This window comes from Rhopalosiphum maidis, chromosome 4 (assembly GCF_003676215.2).
Source record: "Rhopalosiphum maidis isolate BTI-1 chromosome 4, ASM367621v3, whole genome shotgun sequence".
Taxonomy (NCBI): Eukaryota; Metazoa; Arthropoda; class Insecta; order Hemiptera; family Aphididae; genus Rhopalosiphum; species Rhopalosiphum maidis.
This window is the reverse complement of record NC_040880.1, coordinates 49,658,499-49,680,004: the sequence shown is the minus strand read 5'-3', so window position 1 is coordinate 49,680,004 and position 21,506 is coordinate 49,658,499. Positions and strand designations below refer to the sequence as shown.

At 25.8% G+C, this 21,506-nt stretch overlaps 1 protein-coding gene across 2 annotated transcripts; it reads left to right on the top strand.

Annotated features, from left to right (window-relative positions):
* Window positions 1–40: 40 nt before the first annotated feature.
* LOC113557180 (structural maintenance of chromosomes protein 4) lies at window positions 41–14,635 on the top strand. Of its 2 annotated transcripts, XM_026962535.1 has the most exons (23): window positions 41–185; window positions 256–433; window positions 501–777; window positions 3,027–3,218; window positions 3,280–3,462; window positions 3,541–3,645; window positions 3,853–4,040; window positions 4,133–4,273; window positions 4,735–4,885; window positions 6,623–6,844; window positions 6,957–7,078; window positions 8,192–8,432; window positions 8,497–8,699; window positions 8,787–8,974; window positions 9,034–9,290; window positions 9,360–9,486; window positions 10,713–10,902; window positions 11,382–11,526; window positions 12,311–12,484; window positions 12,637–13,005; window positions 13,110–13,342; window positions 13,414–13,597; window positions 14,360–14,542. In XM_026962535.1, the coding sequence occupies exons 3-23, from the start codon at window positions 505–507 to the stop codon at window positions 14,540–14,542; spliced, it is 4,071 nt and encodes a 1,356-aa protein (XP_026818336.1). In that variant the 5' UTR covers window positions 41–185; window positions 256–433; window positions 501–504. The 2 variants fall into 2 exon arrangements, with proteins under 2 accessions (XP_026818336.1, XP_026818337.1); XM_026962536.1 differs by having other exon boundaries at window positions 45–433; window positions 14,360–14,635.
* The last annotated feature ends 6,871 nt before the right edge of the window (window positions 14,636–21,506 follow it).

The window sequence follows — 21,506 nt, the reverse complement described above, 5'->3', positions numbered from 1 at the left end:
CCAATTATTGAATGACGGAAAAAGTCAGAATATGAGAATGCGATAACAAAATAACCGCCAATCGGCCCGCAGTTCGTCTATACTTCACTTCGCATTTGCGCCATTTTTCATTTTTTGTATTTGTTATTTTCATTCTCACGAACTTACTGCAGAATTTGACTGTTGCCGAGATCGTGTACAATCTAGTATGTGGATGTATCATACTATCATTATTCACTAGTGTTGTGTATCTGTTTTCTATGGAACGTTGTCTAGGTATTAGATTTAGCCATAGAAGAAAGAAGATGGAACCACCTCACAAGTTTCAAGATAATAATTGTTCGCAGTTAACTTATTGAGTGTTACATACTTCTCATAATCGGCATTATCCATGAACGGTGCTGTTTAGTATTAGCGCCTTTTTCGTGTGATTACATTTGGACATTATAAAAGAGTAATTATTGAGTCAATATAAGTCACACATATTAGTAATATAAATTATTTCCATGAAATTTATTTAGCATAATGGCAGTGAAAAGAAAAGACAAAGCTGTTAATCATGACACTCCTGGAAAAAATAAAAGGATCAGGCAAGAAAAAGTTGGAGACTTCTCTGATGATGAAGACTTGTCAGATATAGAGGATGCAGAAATATTCAATGGCATACGCATACCGGTTGAGTTACCTCCAATTACATCAGCTGAAGAAAATCCCGGGCCACGCATGGTTATTACAGAAATTGTTGCTAATAACTTTAAAAGTTACTATGGAGAAGTTACTATTGGGAAATTTCATAAGGTAAGAATATGATTTTATATTTTAATATGTAGATATTTGAGTTGTTGCATTGGTGCTTATAAAAAATCTTTGCTTGATACAATGCCTGAAAAAAGTGAACTTTTGGTAAGGAAGTATTAATAGCATTCAAAATCAATTATGTATAGTTGGATTTATTTTTTCCATTTATTGTACAGACACATTCAAGTTACTCACAAAATAGATAAAAAATTTTGAAGACAGTAATATAATATCTTTGTATTGTCTTAATAATTATCTTAGCTATACAATATTTTTAATATTTTATTTATTTTAGTAAACTTGAAATAATTCCATTACCTAATTTAAACATTTACAATTTTAAATAAACTATTGTAACTCAACAATCATTTATTTAACTGTAAGTTATAACAACTCAAAGATTGAAAGTTGTTATATTTCAATGTTAGTAGAATATAAAAAAATAAGTTTTATAACATGTCATAAATATTATACTAATAAAATAAAATATTAATGATGAAAATAAAAAAATGGTAAATTAATTTAATTGATAAAGAAATACAATTTGAATATTATTACATCAAACTATTCAAATTTCGAACTAAACCAATGTTCGGTTTGAAATTTGAAATCGGTATGCAAAAAATTCGAACCGATCTGTCAAGCATCTTTTATTATTCTAAAATTGAACTATACCAATAGTGGCTTCGTACCTACATTCATAATATATTTATTTTTTTGTTTTTATCATATTGTAGCTGAAAAAATCTTTTTTGGGTAAACCCATGGTAATATTTCGATATCTGGCTGTGCTGTCGATAAAAACATGTTTAGAATAATGATGAGTTCAAGTTAGATTTTAAATGATTTCAAGTTTGGTTTGGTAGAATATATGAAGGTTTGGTTTAATTTGAGTTCAAAAAAATAAAGTTCGGTTCGATTTAGTAAATCAGGGTTTGACCCATCATTAAAGTTATAATAGGTTTTAGTAATGAATATAAATCATATAGTATTGGTCCTCCAAACAATTTTCCCCCAAATTTTGTCTAAGTTGATCAGAAATCTCTATCTGTCACCGTAATCATCTATTTAATACAGAGATTCCTAACCAGGGTGCCGCAAAATTATTTGAAATATATTTTTAGGGTATAGGATGCCTCTGAGTTTCTAGAAAATGACAGGGTGCTGTGACTCAAATAAGGTTGGGAATCTCTGATTTAATATATGATCTTCAATTATAATTATAAAATGTTGGACAAAAATAAATAAAGGAAGCCTTTTGCATGGAAGATAAGGTAAATAATTTGAGGACTGATTAAAGAGTTTAGAGTTAAAATTAAATATGAAAAAATATATGAAGTATGATTTTTATAAAAATTTGATTTTTGGTATCTTTTGTGCATATATTTTTTTGGGCTGAGTATGGGAATAAAAGATTTAGTTTAAATGATCATTTATCTCTATCAATAGATTTAATTTAAAACCTTAGTAATCCTTTCCATAGTTTAATTAATTTACCATTATCCCGGTAACAATAAAATGGTATATTATAATGAGCTTAAAAATGTATTAATAAAACAATATTTGTTGGAAATTTAATTAATTAATTTCCATATTGATTATAATAAACTTACATTAGTGCTACACAAGTAAACAATGCAGACACATATGAGATGGACATATACCTGTCATTGATAATTTGATAGTAGAATAATGTGGATAGTTAATTGTCTTACCGTCTTACATGCAGCCAAATTAAAGCAAAACAACAGACAATATATATAGGCGCATCAAAAAATGTTTATATTTATTTCAAAATTAAAGTGATTTCTACTTTACTTTATTTTTTCACCAATATATAAAAGTACATTAAATTTTGATTATGAGTTAACTATAAATATAGTGCTGTTTGTAAAATCAGCCACATTTGCTATGAAAAAATAATTTTTAGTGCAACAAAAACCTATGTATGTTAATATACCTACCTAACATAGTTAAAAAATCAAATTTTAATTAATAAATATTTATATAGTAATACCACTACCAATGCAGTTACCAGTTTGTATATGTAAATACTATTTTTAATATTAGGAGACTCAGTTATTTATTGAACACTGGTCACTGAATAGAGCCATCTTATAAATTAATTTTTGTTGTAAATATTTAACCTTCATAAATATGTAATTATAATTTTTTCTAATACTTTCATGTATAATAAATATTAATGTAATGTATATTTGCAATTTTCAAAGCATCTTTTTATTTTACAGAGTTTAACAAGCATTGTTGGTGCTAATGGTAGTGGAAAGAGTAATGTTATTGATTCTTTACTTTTTGTATTTGGATACCGATCTTCAAAAATTAGATCAAAAAAAGTATCAGTACTGTTACACAAATCAGACAAGCATAAAGATGTTCGCCAATGTTCTGTCACTGTTCATTTTGTACATATTCAAGATGATGTAATGGATTTTTTATTATTAATCTTTATTTTTTTTTTTTTTTAATTTGTTGATGTTTTAGATTACAGCACAAACAGGCTTTGTTCCTATTCCAGGTACTGAAATAAAAATTACTCGTACAGCATTTAAAGACAATTCATCATTTTATACATTAAATGACAAACGTGTAAAATTTAAAGATATAGCAATTATTTTAAAGAAAAATGGAATAGATTTAGTTCATAATAGATTTCTTATTCTTCAGGTAAATCGTATTAAGTATTTAATCAAGTTTTTTTGTATGTAAGAAAAATATAAATATAGTTTTTTTTAATGGATCTAGGGCGAAGTTGAACAAATTGCCATGATGAAACCTAAATCTGAAAATGACCATTCAACTGGCATGTTAGAATATTTAGAAGATGTTATAGGCACTGTGAGATACAAGGTTGGTTTTTTTTTTTATGATATTTGTTATATTAATTGACAATAATTATAATTAAAAATGCTTCATATGATAAAGTACCTATATAATGATTTATAATAGTAATTTAAATAATAATTTATTATATATATATATAATATTAATTTAAATAATTTAAAAAAAATTAATTATATCTTTGTACTTCTATGATTTAATTATATTTGAATTTAGAAACCCATTACTAAACTTGAAGAGAAAGTAAAAGAGTTATCATTGGAAAAAAATGAAAAAATAACTCGTTTAAAATTTGTTGCCAAAGAAAGAGAAGAACTTCTAGAACCAGTGGAAGCTGTGATTAATTATTTAAAACTAGAAAACCGAATCACTCGGTTAAGTAATAAAAAGTACCAAAAAGATAGGTTTGTTTATTTTAAATTTAAATAACTTTTGTTTACCATTTATTATATCATATTTAATGTATAAATAATTATGTATATTATCGGTTTACTAGGTTTGACGTTGAATTAACTATAGAATCCAAAACTGAAACCAAAAATAAGATAAATGATGAAATAAATTCTAATGAAAAAGAAATTAATACTATTTCTAAGGATAAGAAGCAATTTGAAAAAAAAATACTAGATTTATCTGAGTAAGTTAATTTTTACTTCAAAGTATTGAGCATAAAACCAGAGTTTTGTATTGGCGCAGAGAATGAATAAGTTTTATCGACAACACGTCAATATAAGTACCAAGTTTAAGAGAGAGTGGTAGTGTCATAAATAAAGCAATATTATCTCCCTTCTGTCCACTTTTTTTAAAGCATTAATATAAAAATTGGGTTGGGGTCATCATTATCTTAATGAAAATCAGAAGAAAAATTACAATGTTTGAGTAATATTAACAATTATTCTGTTAGTTAGCTCTAATCATTTTATAGTAGATATACCTACATTTTTTAAAGTAATATTTAAGAATTGAGTTGTATTAATTTAAAATGTATAGATGATAATAATAATATCTTAACAAAATAAAAATGAAAATTTAAGCATCTAAGAAAATAATAAATATATTAAAAATATAATATTAATATTTTGTTTATTTATTTGTTAGAAAGTTGAAATCTGATCACTTGATATTAAAAAAAAATGAAGAAAAACATAAGAAATGTTTGCGTAAAAATAGTCAATTGAATGATGAATATAATCAGACTCAAGCGCAGATAACCAAATATGAAAATTCCATAACACAGGAACAGAAAAAGGTAAAAATGCAACCCATTAATTGTTTTATTTAAGTATACATAGATTTTATATTTAATGTACATATGTTATGATAACTGATTTACTTGTTTATTGAAAAATTTAATAATAGTTTAAGTCACCAAAACCCAAAATTTACTTGTACATTTTGATTGCTTTTAATTTTTAAGACTGATTTTGATTGATTAACAATATCTACTAGGTTGTTGGTCACTGAGAAGTGATTTTAATTATTTATATTTTTATTATGATATTAATTTACATAATCTCTTTAAAAATATAGTATATCTTACCAAGGCCGGCGAGAGGGTGGGGCAGAAGGGGCCCTGGTTAGGTTAGGTATAAAATAAGTATGTATAAGTAAAAGGGCCCGGAATTGATCAGCCCTAGGGCCCACCATAGTTCTTGCCGGCCCTGTATCTTATAGTTTTTATTGTGACACTTACAATTTTCTGTACATATAAATCGCCTCTATTAAAATCTAGTAAATTTATTAACCAATAATAATCCATCAAACCAAATCCATACAGCAGTGGTATTTTGATTATTAGTCCAAATACCACATTTTTCATTAACTAAAGCACTTCTTACATCTAAGTTCTTCTTTTAAATTGTTAATCTCTTATTTAATTCATTTATATCTTATTATTATAAGAATTATAAGATTTAGGTCACATTAATTAATAAGTCTTCTACTTTGTGATTTATAATTTTAAATTAAAATTAATGTTATAATTGTTATAAATTATAATAGTAACTATTTATTAAATATTATCTTTATTTTCCTTGACTTGTTTATACATAATTAGGGCCCAGAACTTGATGATCTTAAAATTTTTAAAAACTGTTAAAATGACTTATTATACATCAATAAATGACCACAAAAATATCAAAAATGACTTTATAATGACTTAATATTTTTAAAAATTTATGTTTTGCAAAATGTACGTTTAATACAAATAATTTATCATAAATTATAATTATTATTAGTTAGATTTTAACATGTGTGCACCAGACTTAAAATAGTATCTGCAGTTTTAAGTTTATTAAAGAATCGTAGATCATGACAACAAACAATAAAGATTATGAATATTGATAAGCTAATGGAAACTGAATGTGTTATAATAAAAGTAACTTTCAACAAGAGAAATATAAATATATGTAAAAAAGTATAAAAATGAATAAAATGCATCAAAAATATTAAAAAATGACCGTAAAGCATAAAATTCCCCAAAAAATGCAGAATAAAAATTGTACCATTCAATTCTATACTTCACAAATCAAAGTTCTGGGCCCTACTTATAGTTCAATAATTCTCATGACTTATACAATAAAATATAAATTCTTGTGCACTTCTCTTGGATATTGTTTCTGAACTAAACTATTTTAGTGCTGCATTTTTATGTTTGTTTTTACTATTTTTATAGTTGGCCTACATATATGTGCATCTCCTATCAATGTTATTATGAAGATATACCTTAATTACTAGACTATTTTTAATTTCATATTAGCAATTAAAACTAATTACACAATTGCATTTAATCAGTCATTAAACACAATTATGTATCTATGTCGCGCATATTAAGTATTAATTAACAATAGTTAGTGGTTTATTTAGTATAATTAATGGTGTTATATTTAATCTTGTATATTATAATTAATTAGCTATTTTAGTAGATTTTGATTAATTTTTTTTATAATTAGTTAATTAATATATGTTTATAAATAATTTTGGTTAGATAACTAAAGCTGAAGGTGTACCAAAAATTAAAGAGGCTGAACTCAAAAAATTGAAATCTGAATTACCAACTTTGGAAGAGAAATGCATAGAACTGGAAGCAAATTATACAAAAATAAATTCTAGTGGCTTTGAAAAATCAAAAAAATTTAGAGATGAAAAAGACTTGTTAGCTCCTGAAGAATTAAAATTGCAGAAACTTGTTGGTAGTAAACAAAATCAAGTAAGTTTTAAAGCTTTAATTATTGTAATTTATTGTGTTGTAGGTATATTTATAAATAGTATATAATTAAATCAATGTTGATTCTTATTTTAACGTTGAACTTTTTATTTAGTTTCAAACCTTAAAAACTGAGTTTGAAGTTCTTATAGATACTGAGAAATCTGAAAAGGAAAAATTAACTAATTTAGAAGAACAAATGACAGGAGGAGTGGAAAAATTCCAAGAAAATATGAGGTAATACCCAAAATTTGGTCCATGTTTGTTTTATAATGCAACTCATTCTATCATATATGCATAATAGCATAAATCACTTTTGTTATAGTCAATTATATAATCTGTTCAAAATAAGAACGCACTGGGTGACGGTCGAAACTCATGCATGTATCCCCACCACAGGCATTGCTGCCACCGCTAAAACTGGTGGTGGCTGATCACCTTGTTTATACAGTGTGAACTGTATTGTCACTACATTTTATAAGTTATACACATTAACACATTATTAATTAATTTTCCTGTAGAATCGGTGGCGGCAATTGTCCATTACCGACAGCTGACAAATGGGTAACCAATCACAAAGCGAAATTACTTAGCTAGGGGTTCTGGATGTTGTTCCGCAATTCATTTGGATGTGCCAAAGCGGTGTGTTCTTATTTTGGACAGACTATAGTAGAATTTCGATTAATTGTCACAATTTCAATCCTAATAGTTAATTGAGAAGACGGTTAACAAAAACTGTTCATAATATTATATTTAGTAAATTAGTTTAATAGTATAATATATGAATAGTTAATTATCTTAATAATCAATAATTAAAATATATTGGTACAGACATTGTATTTTATCTTATTTTTAAACATTAGTACAATATAACTTCCATTTCATCTTGCACTCTCAGTATTCATGTTTATTATTATTTTCGACAATGATGGGTGTTGAAGATGGTTAATCAAAGTTCTTCTGTGTACTATTGCACGATGATACTGATCATGTCTGACAAAGGTCAACATTATTTTATTGATTGTTTGCTTATAATTAAAGCGCGGATTTTTATGCACTTAAATATCAAAATATGCCATATAATATGCAGTAAAAATCATGAAAATGCCAAAAATATGCAGTCAAAATTATGAAAATGTGTAAAAAATATAAAAAAGAAAGAAAATATGCAATTGCATAGAAAGCCGCGCTCTACTTATAATTTTTTTTATTTTCTATAGAGTAAGTTATTACCAAAATCGGTTAAATATTATCATGAATTGAGTTTTCTTTGTATATTTTATTCTATGGTGATTTGTGGTAGTAATAGTATAATAAATATTAATAACAAAAATTAATTTATATTTTTAGAAAAAAAGAAAAAGCAGAAGCAGATATACATAAAAGTAAAGATATAATTAAAGATCTAGAAACCAAAATTAAAAAATTGAATGAAGATGAGATACAGATGAAAACTAAATTACAAAATATACGTCAGAGCTTAACTGAAAAACGTACAGCTTATGCTGAAACAACTGAACGAAGTCGACCTATTCAATACATCCTAAGTTTAAAAGATAAAGGAGAAATTAAGGGTCTTCTTGGTAGATGTGTAAGTAATTTTTAGTCACTCAACTTAAAATAAATCAAATGCTAATTAAATTTGTTAATTACAGGGCGATTATGGGCAAGTAGAAGGCAAATATGACATTCCTGCGTGTACAGCTTGTGGTTCTACAGATCAAATTGTTGTTGAAACATCAGATGCAGCTCATGCATGTATTCAAAAATTGAGGACAAATAATATTGGTCGACTGACATTTTCAATCATGCCACAAGTTCTAAAATTGAAACCCCATGCAGATGCAAATAATAACTAGTTAGTTAATAGATTTGTATATAATTTTAAGTCCTAACTTACTATTAAATGACACTAATAATAATTGTAATGTCTTGTTATTTTTAGTCCTGAAAATGCAAAAAGAGTTTTTGATTTTATTCAAATATTGGATCAACGTTTCAGGCTTACATTTTATTCTGGTTTGTATGATACATTATTGGCTGAAGATTTAGAGCAAGCAAGAAGAATAGCATTTGGTACTAAAACTCGTTATAGAGTTGTTACGTATAAAGGAGATTTAATTGATCAATCAGGTGTGATCCATTTTTTTTTATCTTATCAAAATTGAATAAAATAATTTATTTATCTATAGGTATCATGTCTGGTGGTGGAAGGCCTATTAAAGGAAAGATTGGCCCTCAAGAAATAAGGTCGAAATATGTTACTGGCAACTCATCTGTAGTGAGTCAAAATGAAGTAGAAAAGCTAGACAATATCGCTAAAGATTTGGAAATTAAATTGAGAGAAACCCAATCTAATATTTTTGATTTTCAAGCTAATATAGATCAAAATCTTAGACTAATTGAAGATCTAAATATGATTGTTAAAGAGTGTTCATCACGCATAAATGCAAGTATAAATCTTAAATTTTAAATAATGTTAAAATTATAATAGTTAAAATATATATTTATATTTTAGGCATGGAAAGAAAAAGAAAATCAACTAAAGACCATGATTGAAACTCAAAAGTTAACAATTATAAAAAAAAAAACAGATCCAATAGCTGTTGCCAAAAAAAAATCAGAAATCCAAGAAGCAGAAAAAGGTAAGAATAAATACAATTATTGTAATAGTATTTTTTAAAACATTTTATTTTTTGTTTGTTTAGCGATCCTCGAAATGTAAATACTCATTTTTCTAATAGTAGTAGTTTTTAGAAATTTGGTTTTACATAATTTAAAGTCATTATAAAAAACATTATTTAAAATATATAATATTTTTATGTTATATCATAGGTATTTTTAAAGTCTTTTAGTTTTTAAAATGACACGCATACTCAAATTTAAATTATATGTAAATATACTATGATATTTGATGTGTGAAAATAATATTTTTTACTAATAAATAATAATTAGTTGTGTGTATGTTGCGGTGTATTTTGAGTTTTGATTAAAGTCCGCTTCACAAAAACTGGCGGTGGCGCTGCACGTAATTATTTGCGTTATGTTTTGTTTGATTACCACTTGAACAAATATTCCGCTTAGAACGTGGCAGTCAGCCGCCAGTTTTTGTGAAGCAGAAAGTGGAGTAGTGGACAAATATTTTGCGATGTACCTTGTGCTTGAATATTATTCAAAATTCAATTTTAGTACATCAAAATACTCTAAAAAATATTCTGATAAAAGTAGTGAAAATGTTTTTTTATAATAAATTCAAACGAACGTAAACAAATTATTATAGACATATTTATATAAATGAGGGATAATCGTTTAACACTCTTTCATCATATTAATCTGGTTTGAAGGTGACATTTCAAAAATATTTCGAGTAAAGATTATTTTTATTTAATGAATAAGTTAGGTCACTTGATTAATATGTATAATTTATTTTAAAAATAACCAAAATTTAAAGTGAAATTTATAAAAATATAATAAAATAATATGGGATAATGAGATAATGACATTTTTATCACCTATTTTAAAATCAAGTATGAATAAATTGTACAATATTACATATATATAGAATATATAATTACTTATTCATTTTTTTATTATATATATATATACCTATAATATACTGTCTAATCTTTTCAATGTTACTGAAATTTATTTCCTTGAATAAAAATTATTATTATTATTATTACTAGATATAATAATATACACCCAATAATTATTAAATTTTGTCCCTATAAAAAGTTTAAAATTGTTTTATTAACATAACTAGTAGGTACAACTATCGATATATATATTTAAATAATATAAATATTAATAAATTGATTATAATCAATAGGGACACTATTTAATTTACTTTAAAGTTCTTTATTTATTTTAGAATTACAAGAATCAAAAGTAGAGTATGACAAAATCAAGTCTAAAATGGATAATTTGAAGAAACAAATTGAAGAAATCACTGAAGGACAGCCAAAAGAAGCTAAACGATTGTTGGATGAAGCGACTAAAAAGTTAGAAAATACCCGTCATCAGATAAATCAAGTTGATATTGATATACAAGGTGCCCAAAGGTGAGTAATTTGTTTTAAATACATAAATTAACTATTTTAAAATAATTCTAAGTGTTATTTAAGCTATTTTAGAATTTTAGAAAACTAATAAAATATATATTAGTTTGAGACCAATTCACTTGTGAAAAAATATACCTTATTAGTTATAGACATAATGTATTTTATGTTATTAGGTAACTGTTTATTTATTTATTTATTTATTTATTTATTTTTTTTTTTTATTGAACGTTATAGCTTTGGTAGCATAGGCCATTAGCTATAGTTTAGTTAAGTTTATTTTATTTATAATTATATTTGAAAGGGATTATTAATAATTGTTTTTATAATTATAAGATGTTGAGATTATAACATATAGAATATATTAATTTAATCTTATCTTAATTTGTTGAATTATTGAGTTTTTACTAGTTCGATTTTTAAAAATAAAAGTAGGAATTAATTAATATTTATTTCATTAATATGTTTTAAATTTATTACAGGCAAATAAAAAAATCAGAAAGTCAAATTGAAACGTTGAAAGATGATATTATTGAATGTCAGAAAAATATGGAATCCTATAAAGAAGAGTTAAAAAAAAATGAAATTCTAGCTGCTGAATTGAATGATAAGAATATAGAAATTTCTGTAAGTGTTTTTTTTTATTATAATTGATGTTGTACAGTTACATTCTTTTGTTATACCTGCACTAAAAGTTTATTTTTACTTAAAATAAAAAAAAAGTTCAGTTTTCACATAATATATTAAATCAATGTTTAGAAAGTTCTCTTGTAATTTGAATTTATTCAAGTTTGATGTTTAAAAACAAAATCTTTCCCATTCATTTTTTCTTTTTAAATTAACTCGTTCATTTGGTTGATAATTTAAATTATTATATCATAAATTAAATATTGAATAATTCATAAATAATTTTCTTTTAAATTTTTTTTTTTTTTTTTATGTATCTAATAATTGTATAATAATAACACTTAAATTATTATAACAAAATTAATGCATGCTTGTTTTGAAGTTTTACAGCAGTTGTTGATTTAAAATAAGTATTATTAAGCAAAATAACTCATTTTTTTTTTCTAATAAATCACTTACTTTTTATTATAACATTAAACATTAACATTGAATAATCAACATCAATATTATTTAATTATTTTTTTTCTACATTTATAAGCAAAAATACTTTAAATTTAAAATTATAATAAAGAATAGCCCTCTACCCAAGTCCCAATTTCCCGTTGGCATAGTGTGTCTCTGTTCCTATGTAAGCTTCAAAAAATACTCGTTATTTGCATGTAGTGACTGTTGTTTACCAACTAAAATTTTATTGTACCTATATAGGAATATTATAAAATGATAACTTAGTGACATTCTGTATCAATATGTAATATATAATATGTATATAATTGTATTTGTTCAGACAAGTATAGAAGAACAAAAAACAAAAATCAAAGAAATGTCTAGTGAAGATGATAAGAATCTAATTAGAACAAATGAGTTACGCTTAGAGAACGTTAAATTAAAGAATGATCTTGACAGCATTAAATCTGAAATTAAAATAAATGTGGATCAACTCAATGACATAAATGCTAAGGTAAAATATATTTTTAATCTATTGTATTGATGAAAGAAGATGAGCTCATACTTTTTTCGTTAATTGGATATTTACTATTTTATTTATTAGTTCCTTTTAAAATGTTTAAAATACTGAATATGAATTTATTTATATTTTGTTGAATTTTTTAGATATCAAAATTAAAATTACATAAAATCCCAGAAATTGATTGTGCTCAACGGGATCCAGTTATAGAATCTTATCAAAATCTTGGATCTAAGAGTCTTGATAAAACTACTTCAGATGAGGATAATGAAAAAGAAAACAATGAAAATAATGAAAATAATGAAACATCTCAAAAACAAGATGATCCAGATAAGATGCAAGTTGATAATGCAGATGATTCTGACTTAGATTCTAAAGAATTGCCTCAGTATAATTCAGAGCAATTAGTTCAAATTAAAATAGGAGAAATCAATACTAACAGAGCCATACTTCTTGAAGAAATGCGTAATCTTGATAAACCAAATTTCAAAATACTTGAAGAATTCAAAAAAAGGGTGTGTTGAATTAAAAAAAAAATTGTATATAAATAAATGTGTGGCTTTCTTCTCAATATTGAATATATTATGGTAATATTTATATATATTTTTTTGTAAAACAGACACAGCAATACAATGATAAAGCAAATGAAGTGGCAGAAGTGTTGAAGTTATATAATGATCATATTGAAATGATAAATAAAGTACGGCAACGAAGAAGGGATGAGTTCATGGCTTCATTTAGGAAAATCACTATTAAATTGAAAGAAATGTATCAGATGATAACACTTGGTGGAGATGCTGAACTTGAACTTGTTGATTCATTAGATCCGTTTAGCGAAGGAATCAATTTTAGGTTTGTATAATTATAAATTCTGAGATGTAGACCAAAACATTAACATATATTAATAAATATTTGATACTTAGTGTAAGACCACCTAAGAAAACATGGAAAGTTATATCTAATCTATCCGGTGGTGAAAAAACATTGTCATCTTTAGCTCTTGTATTTGCTCTTCATTACTATAAACCATCACCATTGTATGTTATGGATGAAATTGACGCAGCATTAGATTTTAAAAATGTATCAATAATTGCATATTATATAAAGGTAATTATATATAATAATCGACTGTTTTTAAAGTTAAAGGGTAATATGGTATAAATACAATCTGACTAAGTTTTTTGAGATCTACAAAGTTGAATGTGCTTATTTTTTAACAGTTTTAGATCCATTAGCTTGTCATATAATATATGCTAAATATGTAAATTGTGAATATTAGCTATATACCTATGTAATAAGTTTAACAAACCAATGCTATTGTAGTATTGAAATGAGAATATTTGACTATATAAATGTAATATATGTGCACAATGTTGTAGTGGGTCTTGATGAATTATAAAACGTCTCGGGTTTGTATAAATGGATGTGTGATGATTGTTATGGTATATGCTTGAAAAGTGTATAATATATAGTTTATTATTATCAGAAGTAAGCAGACACTTGACCTGTGAATCAATGCAGATTTGCCACTATGGTATCCAAATTCAAATTAACTAAAAAAAAAAGGGTTGATGCCAGCTCAATATACCTGTTGGGAGTAATGTAAATAGAGGTCATTTAATCAATACAATTTCTAAGACTTAAATATTTATATTCAACAATAAATCTTTTTCTTAAATTAATTATACTTTAGTTTATTATTTTGTATCTAAGTTCACAAACTTATAAAATTCATCAGAACCCATTACCGTACTTATATGATATAGTTATTTAATATGTATATGGTTATTTGAATTTGTTCCTCATGAATCAAATTTATTTTGCTTTTAGTAAATATTTGAAAAGGAACACTAATTTTATTTTTTTTAGGAACGAACAAAAAATTCTCAGTTTATCATAATTTCATTACGTTCAAATATGTTTGAAAAAGCTAATGTATTAGTTGGTATTTACAAGACAAATGACTGTACTGCTACTTCATCAATTACAACAGACAAGTATCAAGACATGTTGAAGGGTGCTTTGTATAAGTATACTAAGAAAGTAGATTAATTTTTAAAATACTTCTGTAGTTTTTTCTGAACACATAATTAAATGTATTTGTATTTTTAATTATTTCTTGTATTGTGATTGTATCATTCAGATTTTTTTATAACTTATAATTTGTATTACTTTTTTGGTAATTTAGAAAACCATTTATATATAAATTATATTGTACCCAAAATAATAATAAAAGTAAAATATATACTAATTAATTATATTTTAAATGGCTATGTGCCTATGTATCTGTGTTTTAAATTTATTAAAATTATTACTATTTAAGTTTTTAATACATTTTTTAAAATTTGTATAACTATTAATATTAATAAATTATGACAATATTTCTACAGATCTGCAAATAATTATTTTTGTTACTGGCCTTATTTATTATTTGATGAGTGATCACAGCTCATTAAGAAAATTATCTGTAAGTAACTTCTTACTTATAAGTATTATAATTACTGTACATATTTATCTAAAGATGTATTATCAAATAATCAAAAATATACATATACTTCACATAATATTATAATATTAAAGGATACCTTATAGTTAATAACTAATAAGTAATATTGTGACAATATTCTGTTAATTATAAAAAAAAAAACAACAGCAGAAAAACACTATTCACTAGGATTACTAAATAATCTCTGACTGTATCAATCTAGTCTTTTTTCTTTTTATATCAGTATCATATTTGTTCCTCTCGGGCAGTTTCCTGATATTCTATTTTTCCATTTTTGTTAACTCTGTAATTGCGCTATCAGTGTATTGACATTAAAGTAGGTTTATTTTCATGATTGAGAAATGCTAACATTTTCTAATTCTGATATTTAGATGATTAGATTGTGACGTTTTAATATAGCTCTAGGTCGGTTATTTACTTTCATTTATCGATGGTATTACAATATTCTGTTTAAAATTTTAAACTGTATAATTACGTAATATATCGACGTATTAAATTTAAGAAATGATTATTTTTCAAGTCAAATTATTGCTTATAATTTATTAACCTTGGTAAAATTGCACTTATTAATAATTAATCTATAAGTTATTATTTTGTATAATAATACGTGTGTCTAATTACATTGTATAATCAATGATTATACACACTTATGAGTTACAATAATAATACGAGTAATACGACCTACTAAACCATTAATTTGGTAACTACAAAACAAAGTATTAGTGAATCAATCGATGAAAGTTTTGGAAATACTATACAAAGTTAATGGAATAAGTAATTGCTGAGTTTGGAAAATGTCCAAAAATGAGTATTTTTCACTTAAGGAATTAATAGTTATTAACTAGGTATTTATAAAAATAAGAATTGTATAAATAACTTAACAATGATAACTATATAATATCTATTATACATTAATATTACCATATGTGTGCAACTTATTTTTTAATCAATAAGAAACAAAAATGCAAATTACGATAAAATTAAAATGTTGCCTCGGAACCTTGACAGATGTTTGGCTATTGGAAGTGATTCGTAAAATATATTTATTTACTTATAGATTATAATATAACAGATACTCACATTGTCAGCATACGTTGAATACGTAGATATTAAACTTGATATAAACGAATTAATGATCAGGTATACAAGCTTTATAGGTAGTTTGTAGGGCTAGGATTTCTATTCAATAAAAAATTGTAAAATATGAATTTTATTTATGTAAAAACCAATTTTTTTAAAGTATTAGTTAATATTATTACATGCTATTATTAAATTATATTTTTTAAATTTTTAAATGTGAACAACCAGTGATTAAATCAAAGATTTATTGGTATTGGCTGAAACTGCTTTCCACATCACACGATGTTGTAGCATATTTAAATGACGTGATTTGTCCCGGATTTAAAATAATATTAACATTTTTTTCTTCAGTTTTATTATCACCGTGTACCTATAATGTTAAACATTTTTAGAAATGTTTTGAATCATTTATTCTTCTTTAATATTAAGTTCATTTTAGTTAAAATAGGTAGTATATTTACGATAATTCGACAAATAAATCAATAATTAAAGACGTTTATTAGATAAATACTATTTAAAATTAACAACATTTTCAACAATTTATAAATGTGCAATTATATGCATTATATTCAAAATATGCAAAAAAATGTATTTATTAATATATAAATATAATATAATTAATTATTTAATCAAGAATAAGCCAAATTGTGAATATATCTAACAACCAATCAATTTGGACTTAAGGAAAAAAATATGCAAATGCATAGAAATCCTAGTGCTAGTAGTTAGGTACTGTTTAGTTGGTTGATTGTGTAAATAGACAGCTACAACTAATTTGTACGATGGTACATCAGCCATATAGGTATAAATTATTATTTGTTTTACATGAACAATAATATAATATTAAATAAGAACATTATTTTTAGAAGTTAAATTTACTTTAGAATTTAACGACTTTATCCAATAGCAATAAAAGAACATATATACAATATCATGTTATTCAAATATTAATGGTAACAACGTTTTAAAATATTTAAAAATCATTTGATATGATAATTTAATATTGAAATGAACAACTGACTGAAAGTTGTCAATAAAATATTCAAAGAAAAAACCATGAAAATTTGATACATTCTCATCGTAAAAATATGAACGGACAATTCCCGTCTATATCATCTTTTGTTATTCCACTTGCCTATATAATCGTAGGAGAAATATATTATTATGAGTGCATGAAAAAGAAAATCTAAAAATAACATATATCAAAAAATAAAGCCTTGTATAAATAATTCATAACGCAAGCTATAGTTTTTATTTTTGACATATTTATAAGCGTGGTATTAGATAAACTAAATTAATATCATTGAAGGTTATTGGATAGTAAATTACAGTCTATATTACAATAATAAAGTGGCGAAACGGTGTACAAATTAATTTACAATTATTTATATTCCGTTCAATAATCTATAGACATTTATATTCTGACTACCATCATAAAAATACAACGAGTATATACTTTATTATTTAGGTAGGTATCAGTGCTTATAAACTTATTTTTACTTATTTTTTAAATAAGATAAAAACTTACTATGATCTCAAATTTTTATTTTACTTTCTATTATACATTTGAAATAATACCGTTCGGCTTTCACTCTGATCTAAAAATAAAAACTAGAAGAAATTACTAAAATCCTATAGCAGTACAATCAGTTTTCGCTCCTGAGTCTTGACTATCAAACCATTCAAATCCTTTAATATCCACTCTTGGAAAGTAAACTCTCTTAGAAAATAATACCCTTTGTTCTAGGAAATGTTCTAGAACACCTAATAGGAAGCTTTGCAGAGATCTTAAGCTTAGTAACCTATTACTCGAGGAGGACTAAATCTAGACTAATATAATTTTAAAGTGTCGTTATTAAGTATTTTGATTTTGATGTAATTATTACATGTTTTATATTTTATCTTAAATATTTGAATCTATTTAATATTGGAATCGGTGTATGATTATTTATATTTATTATTATATACCTACAACAGTAAGCGTATATTATTGTGAAAATATGATAATCTGAGTAATAATAACTTTAGCTTTCTATTTATTGTACCTACTAACTATAGACTACTATACACCATATAGGCTATAGTGTGTTATAAATTCAATTTGTAACACGGTTTTCAGTAACGAAAATAACCAATATTTTAAATTAAACATTTTCTTGTTTGAAATAAAAAAAGTGCGATGTCTCTAAGTTATTCATTTAAAAATTGTAATTGTTTCAAAGAGTAATAAAATTAATATTTTGAATAAGATATTTTTTAAAGTTGAAATAATATATAATTAATGCATCGGGGTAGTAAGTATGTAGTAACGTATCTATATGTCTCCGGTCTTACTATTAGAATGGACGAGAAGGTAACGTCCGCTTAATGTATTATACTATTATACTTAGACAAAAGGGTAGCGTTGTATTTTTTGCCACACGATTTCGCAATATATTATCAAGATCGCTGTAAATTGCGTCCTATTTTTAATTGTTTGTTATATACGATTAAAAAGTTTATATGTATTTATTATTGAAAAATAGTAGGTAATTAAGAAACCCGCGAAAATGTGTACGATAATTCCCGCAAAAAGTACTTTGTTTGTTTTTTGGTTTCTGTTCTCGAAATTTAAAACCAATAACCATTAACCGTTTTAAACGTTTTAATTCTTTCGATTTCCGTAACATTAATTTTCATGGCGTAAAAGAAATAGAAGAACACTGTTGCGCGTGTACGTACAGCATGCCAAAAACGTATTAGGTATGAAATTATACGAATATTAATAATTTTGTTTTTGTCTAAACATATCAATCTTTTGCTTATTGTATTAATTGTTCTATTTATCTATAATAATTCTCGAAAATATATTTGAATTCAATATACAATTTAAATGAAAATGAATTAAGTATGTATTTATATTTATATTTATGACAAAAGCTGTATAACTAAATTAATAAACATGATTACATAATGGTTAACAGAGCAAACCGTGAAGCAAAACTGGAAAATGTCAAGTACAACTACTCGCTAAAATTCAAAAATTATCCTACAAAACTATTCATTTTGTAGATGTTAACGTTATAGTGTCGTGTAGAACCGTTATCGTTTTAACATTCAGCCAAAAACAATAAGTTAAGGTAAGGCAAATAAAAACATAGATACATGGTAAAGGGCTTGTTGAAGTTTCCTGGTGGGCCTATGATTAGATCTGAACAAAATATGGTTAATATAAGAGCCAGACTCCCTTCGTTTCCCTCCCCATGTACAAATAGATGAAAAACCGCGCGGATGGTAGACACAGATAGTGGACTGGTCGTGTAACTTTATACCTTATATAAATTTTAAATTATCATGATAATAAAATAATAAAGGTATAAATACGCGATATACAATCGTTAAAAAATTAACGAGACATGCCACATATTATGTTCTTGACAATCGACTATAAAATTTGATTTTTGGAACGTCTATTGTAGTTGTTTGGTCATACAACTCTAAAGAGTATAATTTTTATTTTTATTTTATTTTATACAATTTTAAACGGGCCTGGCCCAATTACAAATGAAGTGCACAAAAACAATCGTTCATATTTAAAGATAAATGTTAAATATAAATAAATATAACATATTAAAGTACATGTAATATAGTTATGAGATATTAATAAAAAATAAAATTACAATAAGTTTTGTATAAGTGAAAGTTTAGTGAGACAAAAAAAATCAATATTTAATTCATTAGTAAATTGCATTATTCTGTTGCTGGGACAGTTTTTAGCGTAGTTTGTTATTTCCGTATTCATATAAAATGTATTTCTAGCTCGAGTACTACGCGTAGGAACATGAAAGGATAAAAGATACAAGATACAAGAAATCAGGGCAATCAATTATTCAAGAAAAAAGTTTGTACGCAAAGTATAAGTAATCGTAATCGATGACGTTCCAGTGTTTTAAGGTTAAGAATAGCTAAGAGAGGGGAGTATGAAGAATGAGGATCTCTAGGAATAGAGCATTTGTATGAATGATAGTGATAGTCGTATGTCGCATCATGTGTAGTTACAGATGAATGGCTGAATACCACATCAAAGCGCTATGTTATCTTAATTTTACTATTGAAATATAATGATAATATACTACAATAAATTATGTAGGGTAAAAAAAATAAAATAATAGTTATTTATGAGATACTTTAAAATGGATAAACAACAATGAAGTAGCTTAATTGCCTATCTAAAACGCCATATCGTCGTTTTATTAAAAAAAAACAAACTATTGTTAGGTATATTTTGTTACCGAAAAAAGGACCCATTTTTAAAAGTTAATTAATTTTTATCTAAAGCAATTTTCTCAGAAATTTTTATACAAAGTTGAAATTGGTATTCGATTTGATTTTAATTATAAGTCAGCTATAATTTATTTTTCTTAGTTTCAGTTAATAATAATAAATTTACCAAATATTGCTATGCTAGAAATGTTAATATGAATGTTTTTATAGATAATTGTTCGTTTCTCAATAGTTTTATATTGATGAAATGTATTAGTGTCAATACAATTAACAATTACTTCTACAAAGCCGAAGACCATTGGCTATTGTGGGTCTTAAAAAAGTTTTGTAAATTAGCAATTTGATCTTAAATGTGTATTTTTGTTTAATAGTGTGTTCTGCAACCTCAACATGTCAAGTGGGATGTTCAGTTGTAATATCAGAGTTTTGCGAAGATCTAGTGAAAGCCCTGCTTATTTTGATCGGGTAATAAAATATCAATTATAATTTATAATCATTGCAACAGTAACGTGTCACGGTGTGCCGCAGAGGAGGCGTCTTAACATACCGAAATAAACGACAATAATATGATTTGAAAAAAAAAAATCCAAGACAACATTTTAACCTCCACCAATACGAATCCCTTTTGACGTATAATCATGACTATCGGGTATACAACATAATAGTAATAATAATAATAATAATAATAATACGTAATGGCGTATAGTGCGTAACATACATATGACGTATCAGTCGTGGAGGCTTGACGTCGCTGTAATTACCGCGCGAACAGAGCACATACCTATATATGTGTACATACTCTAGACTATACTCGTCGGATCTGTTGGACGACCAAACGTGACCTGTCAAAAACCGAGTGTGATATCTGTGCGGTGCAGCGCCGGCATCGCGATTTCATCGAACGCCGTCGCGAAAATTAACAGCAACTGCTATGAACTTGCCGGCGAGAGAGACGTCGGTACCGGGCCCCGAGTGCGCGGATCCGGTAATGACGGGTCTAATGAAGGTCACGGCACGCGGACGCAGGTGGCCGACCACCAATGCCGCCGCCGCCGCCGCCGCCACTACGCTTCGTCGAGGGTCGCGCGATCATCCCCCCGCATTTGCTTCCCCTACGACAACGTGCAGCGTGGGAGCTTTATACATTTTTTTTCCGGGCAGTTCAGT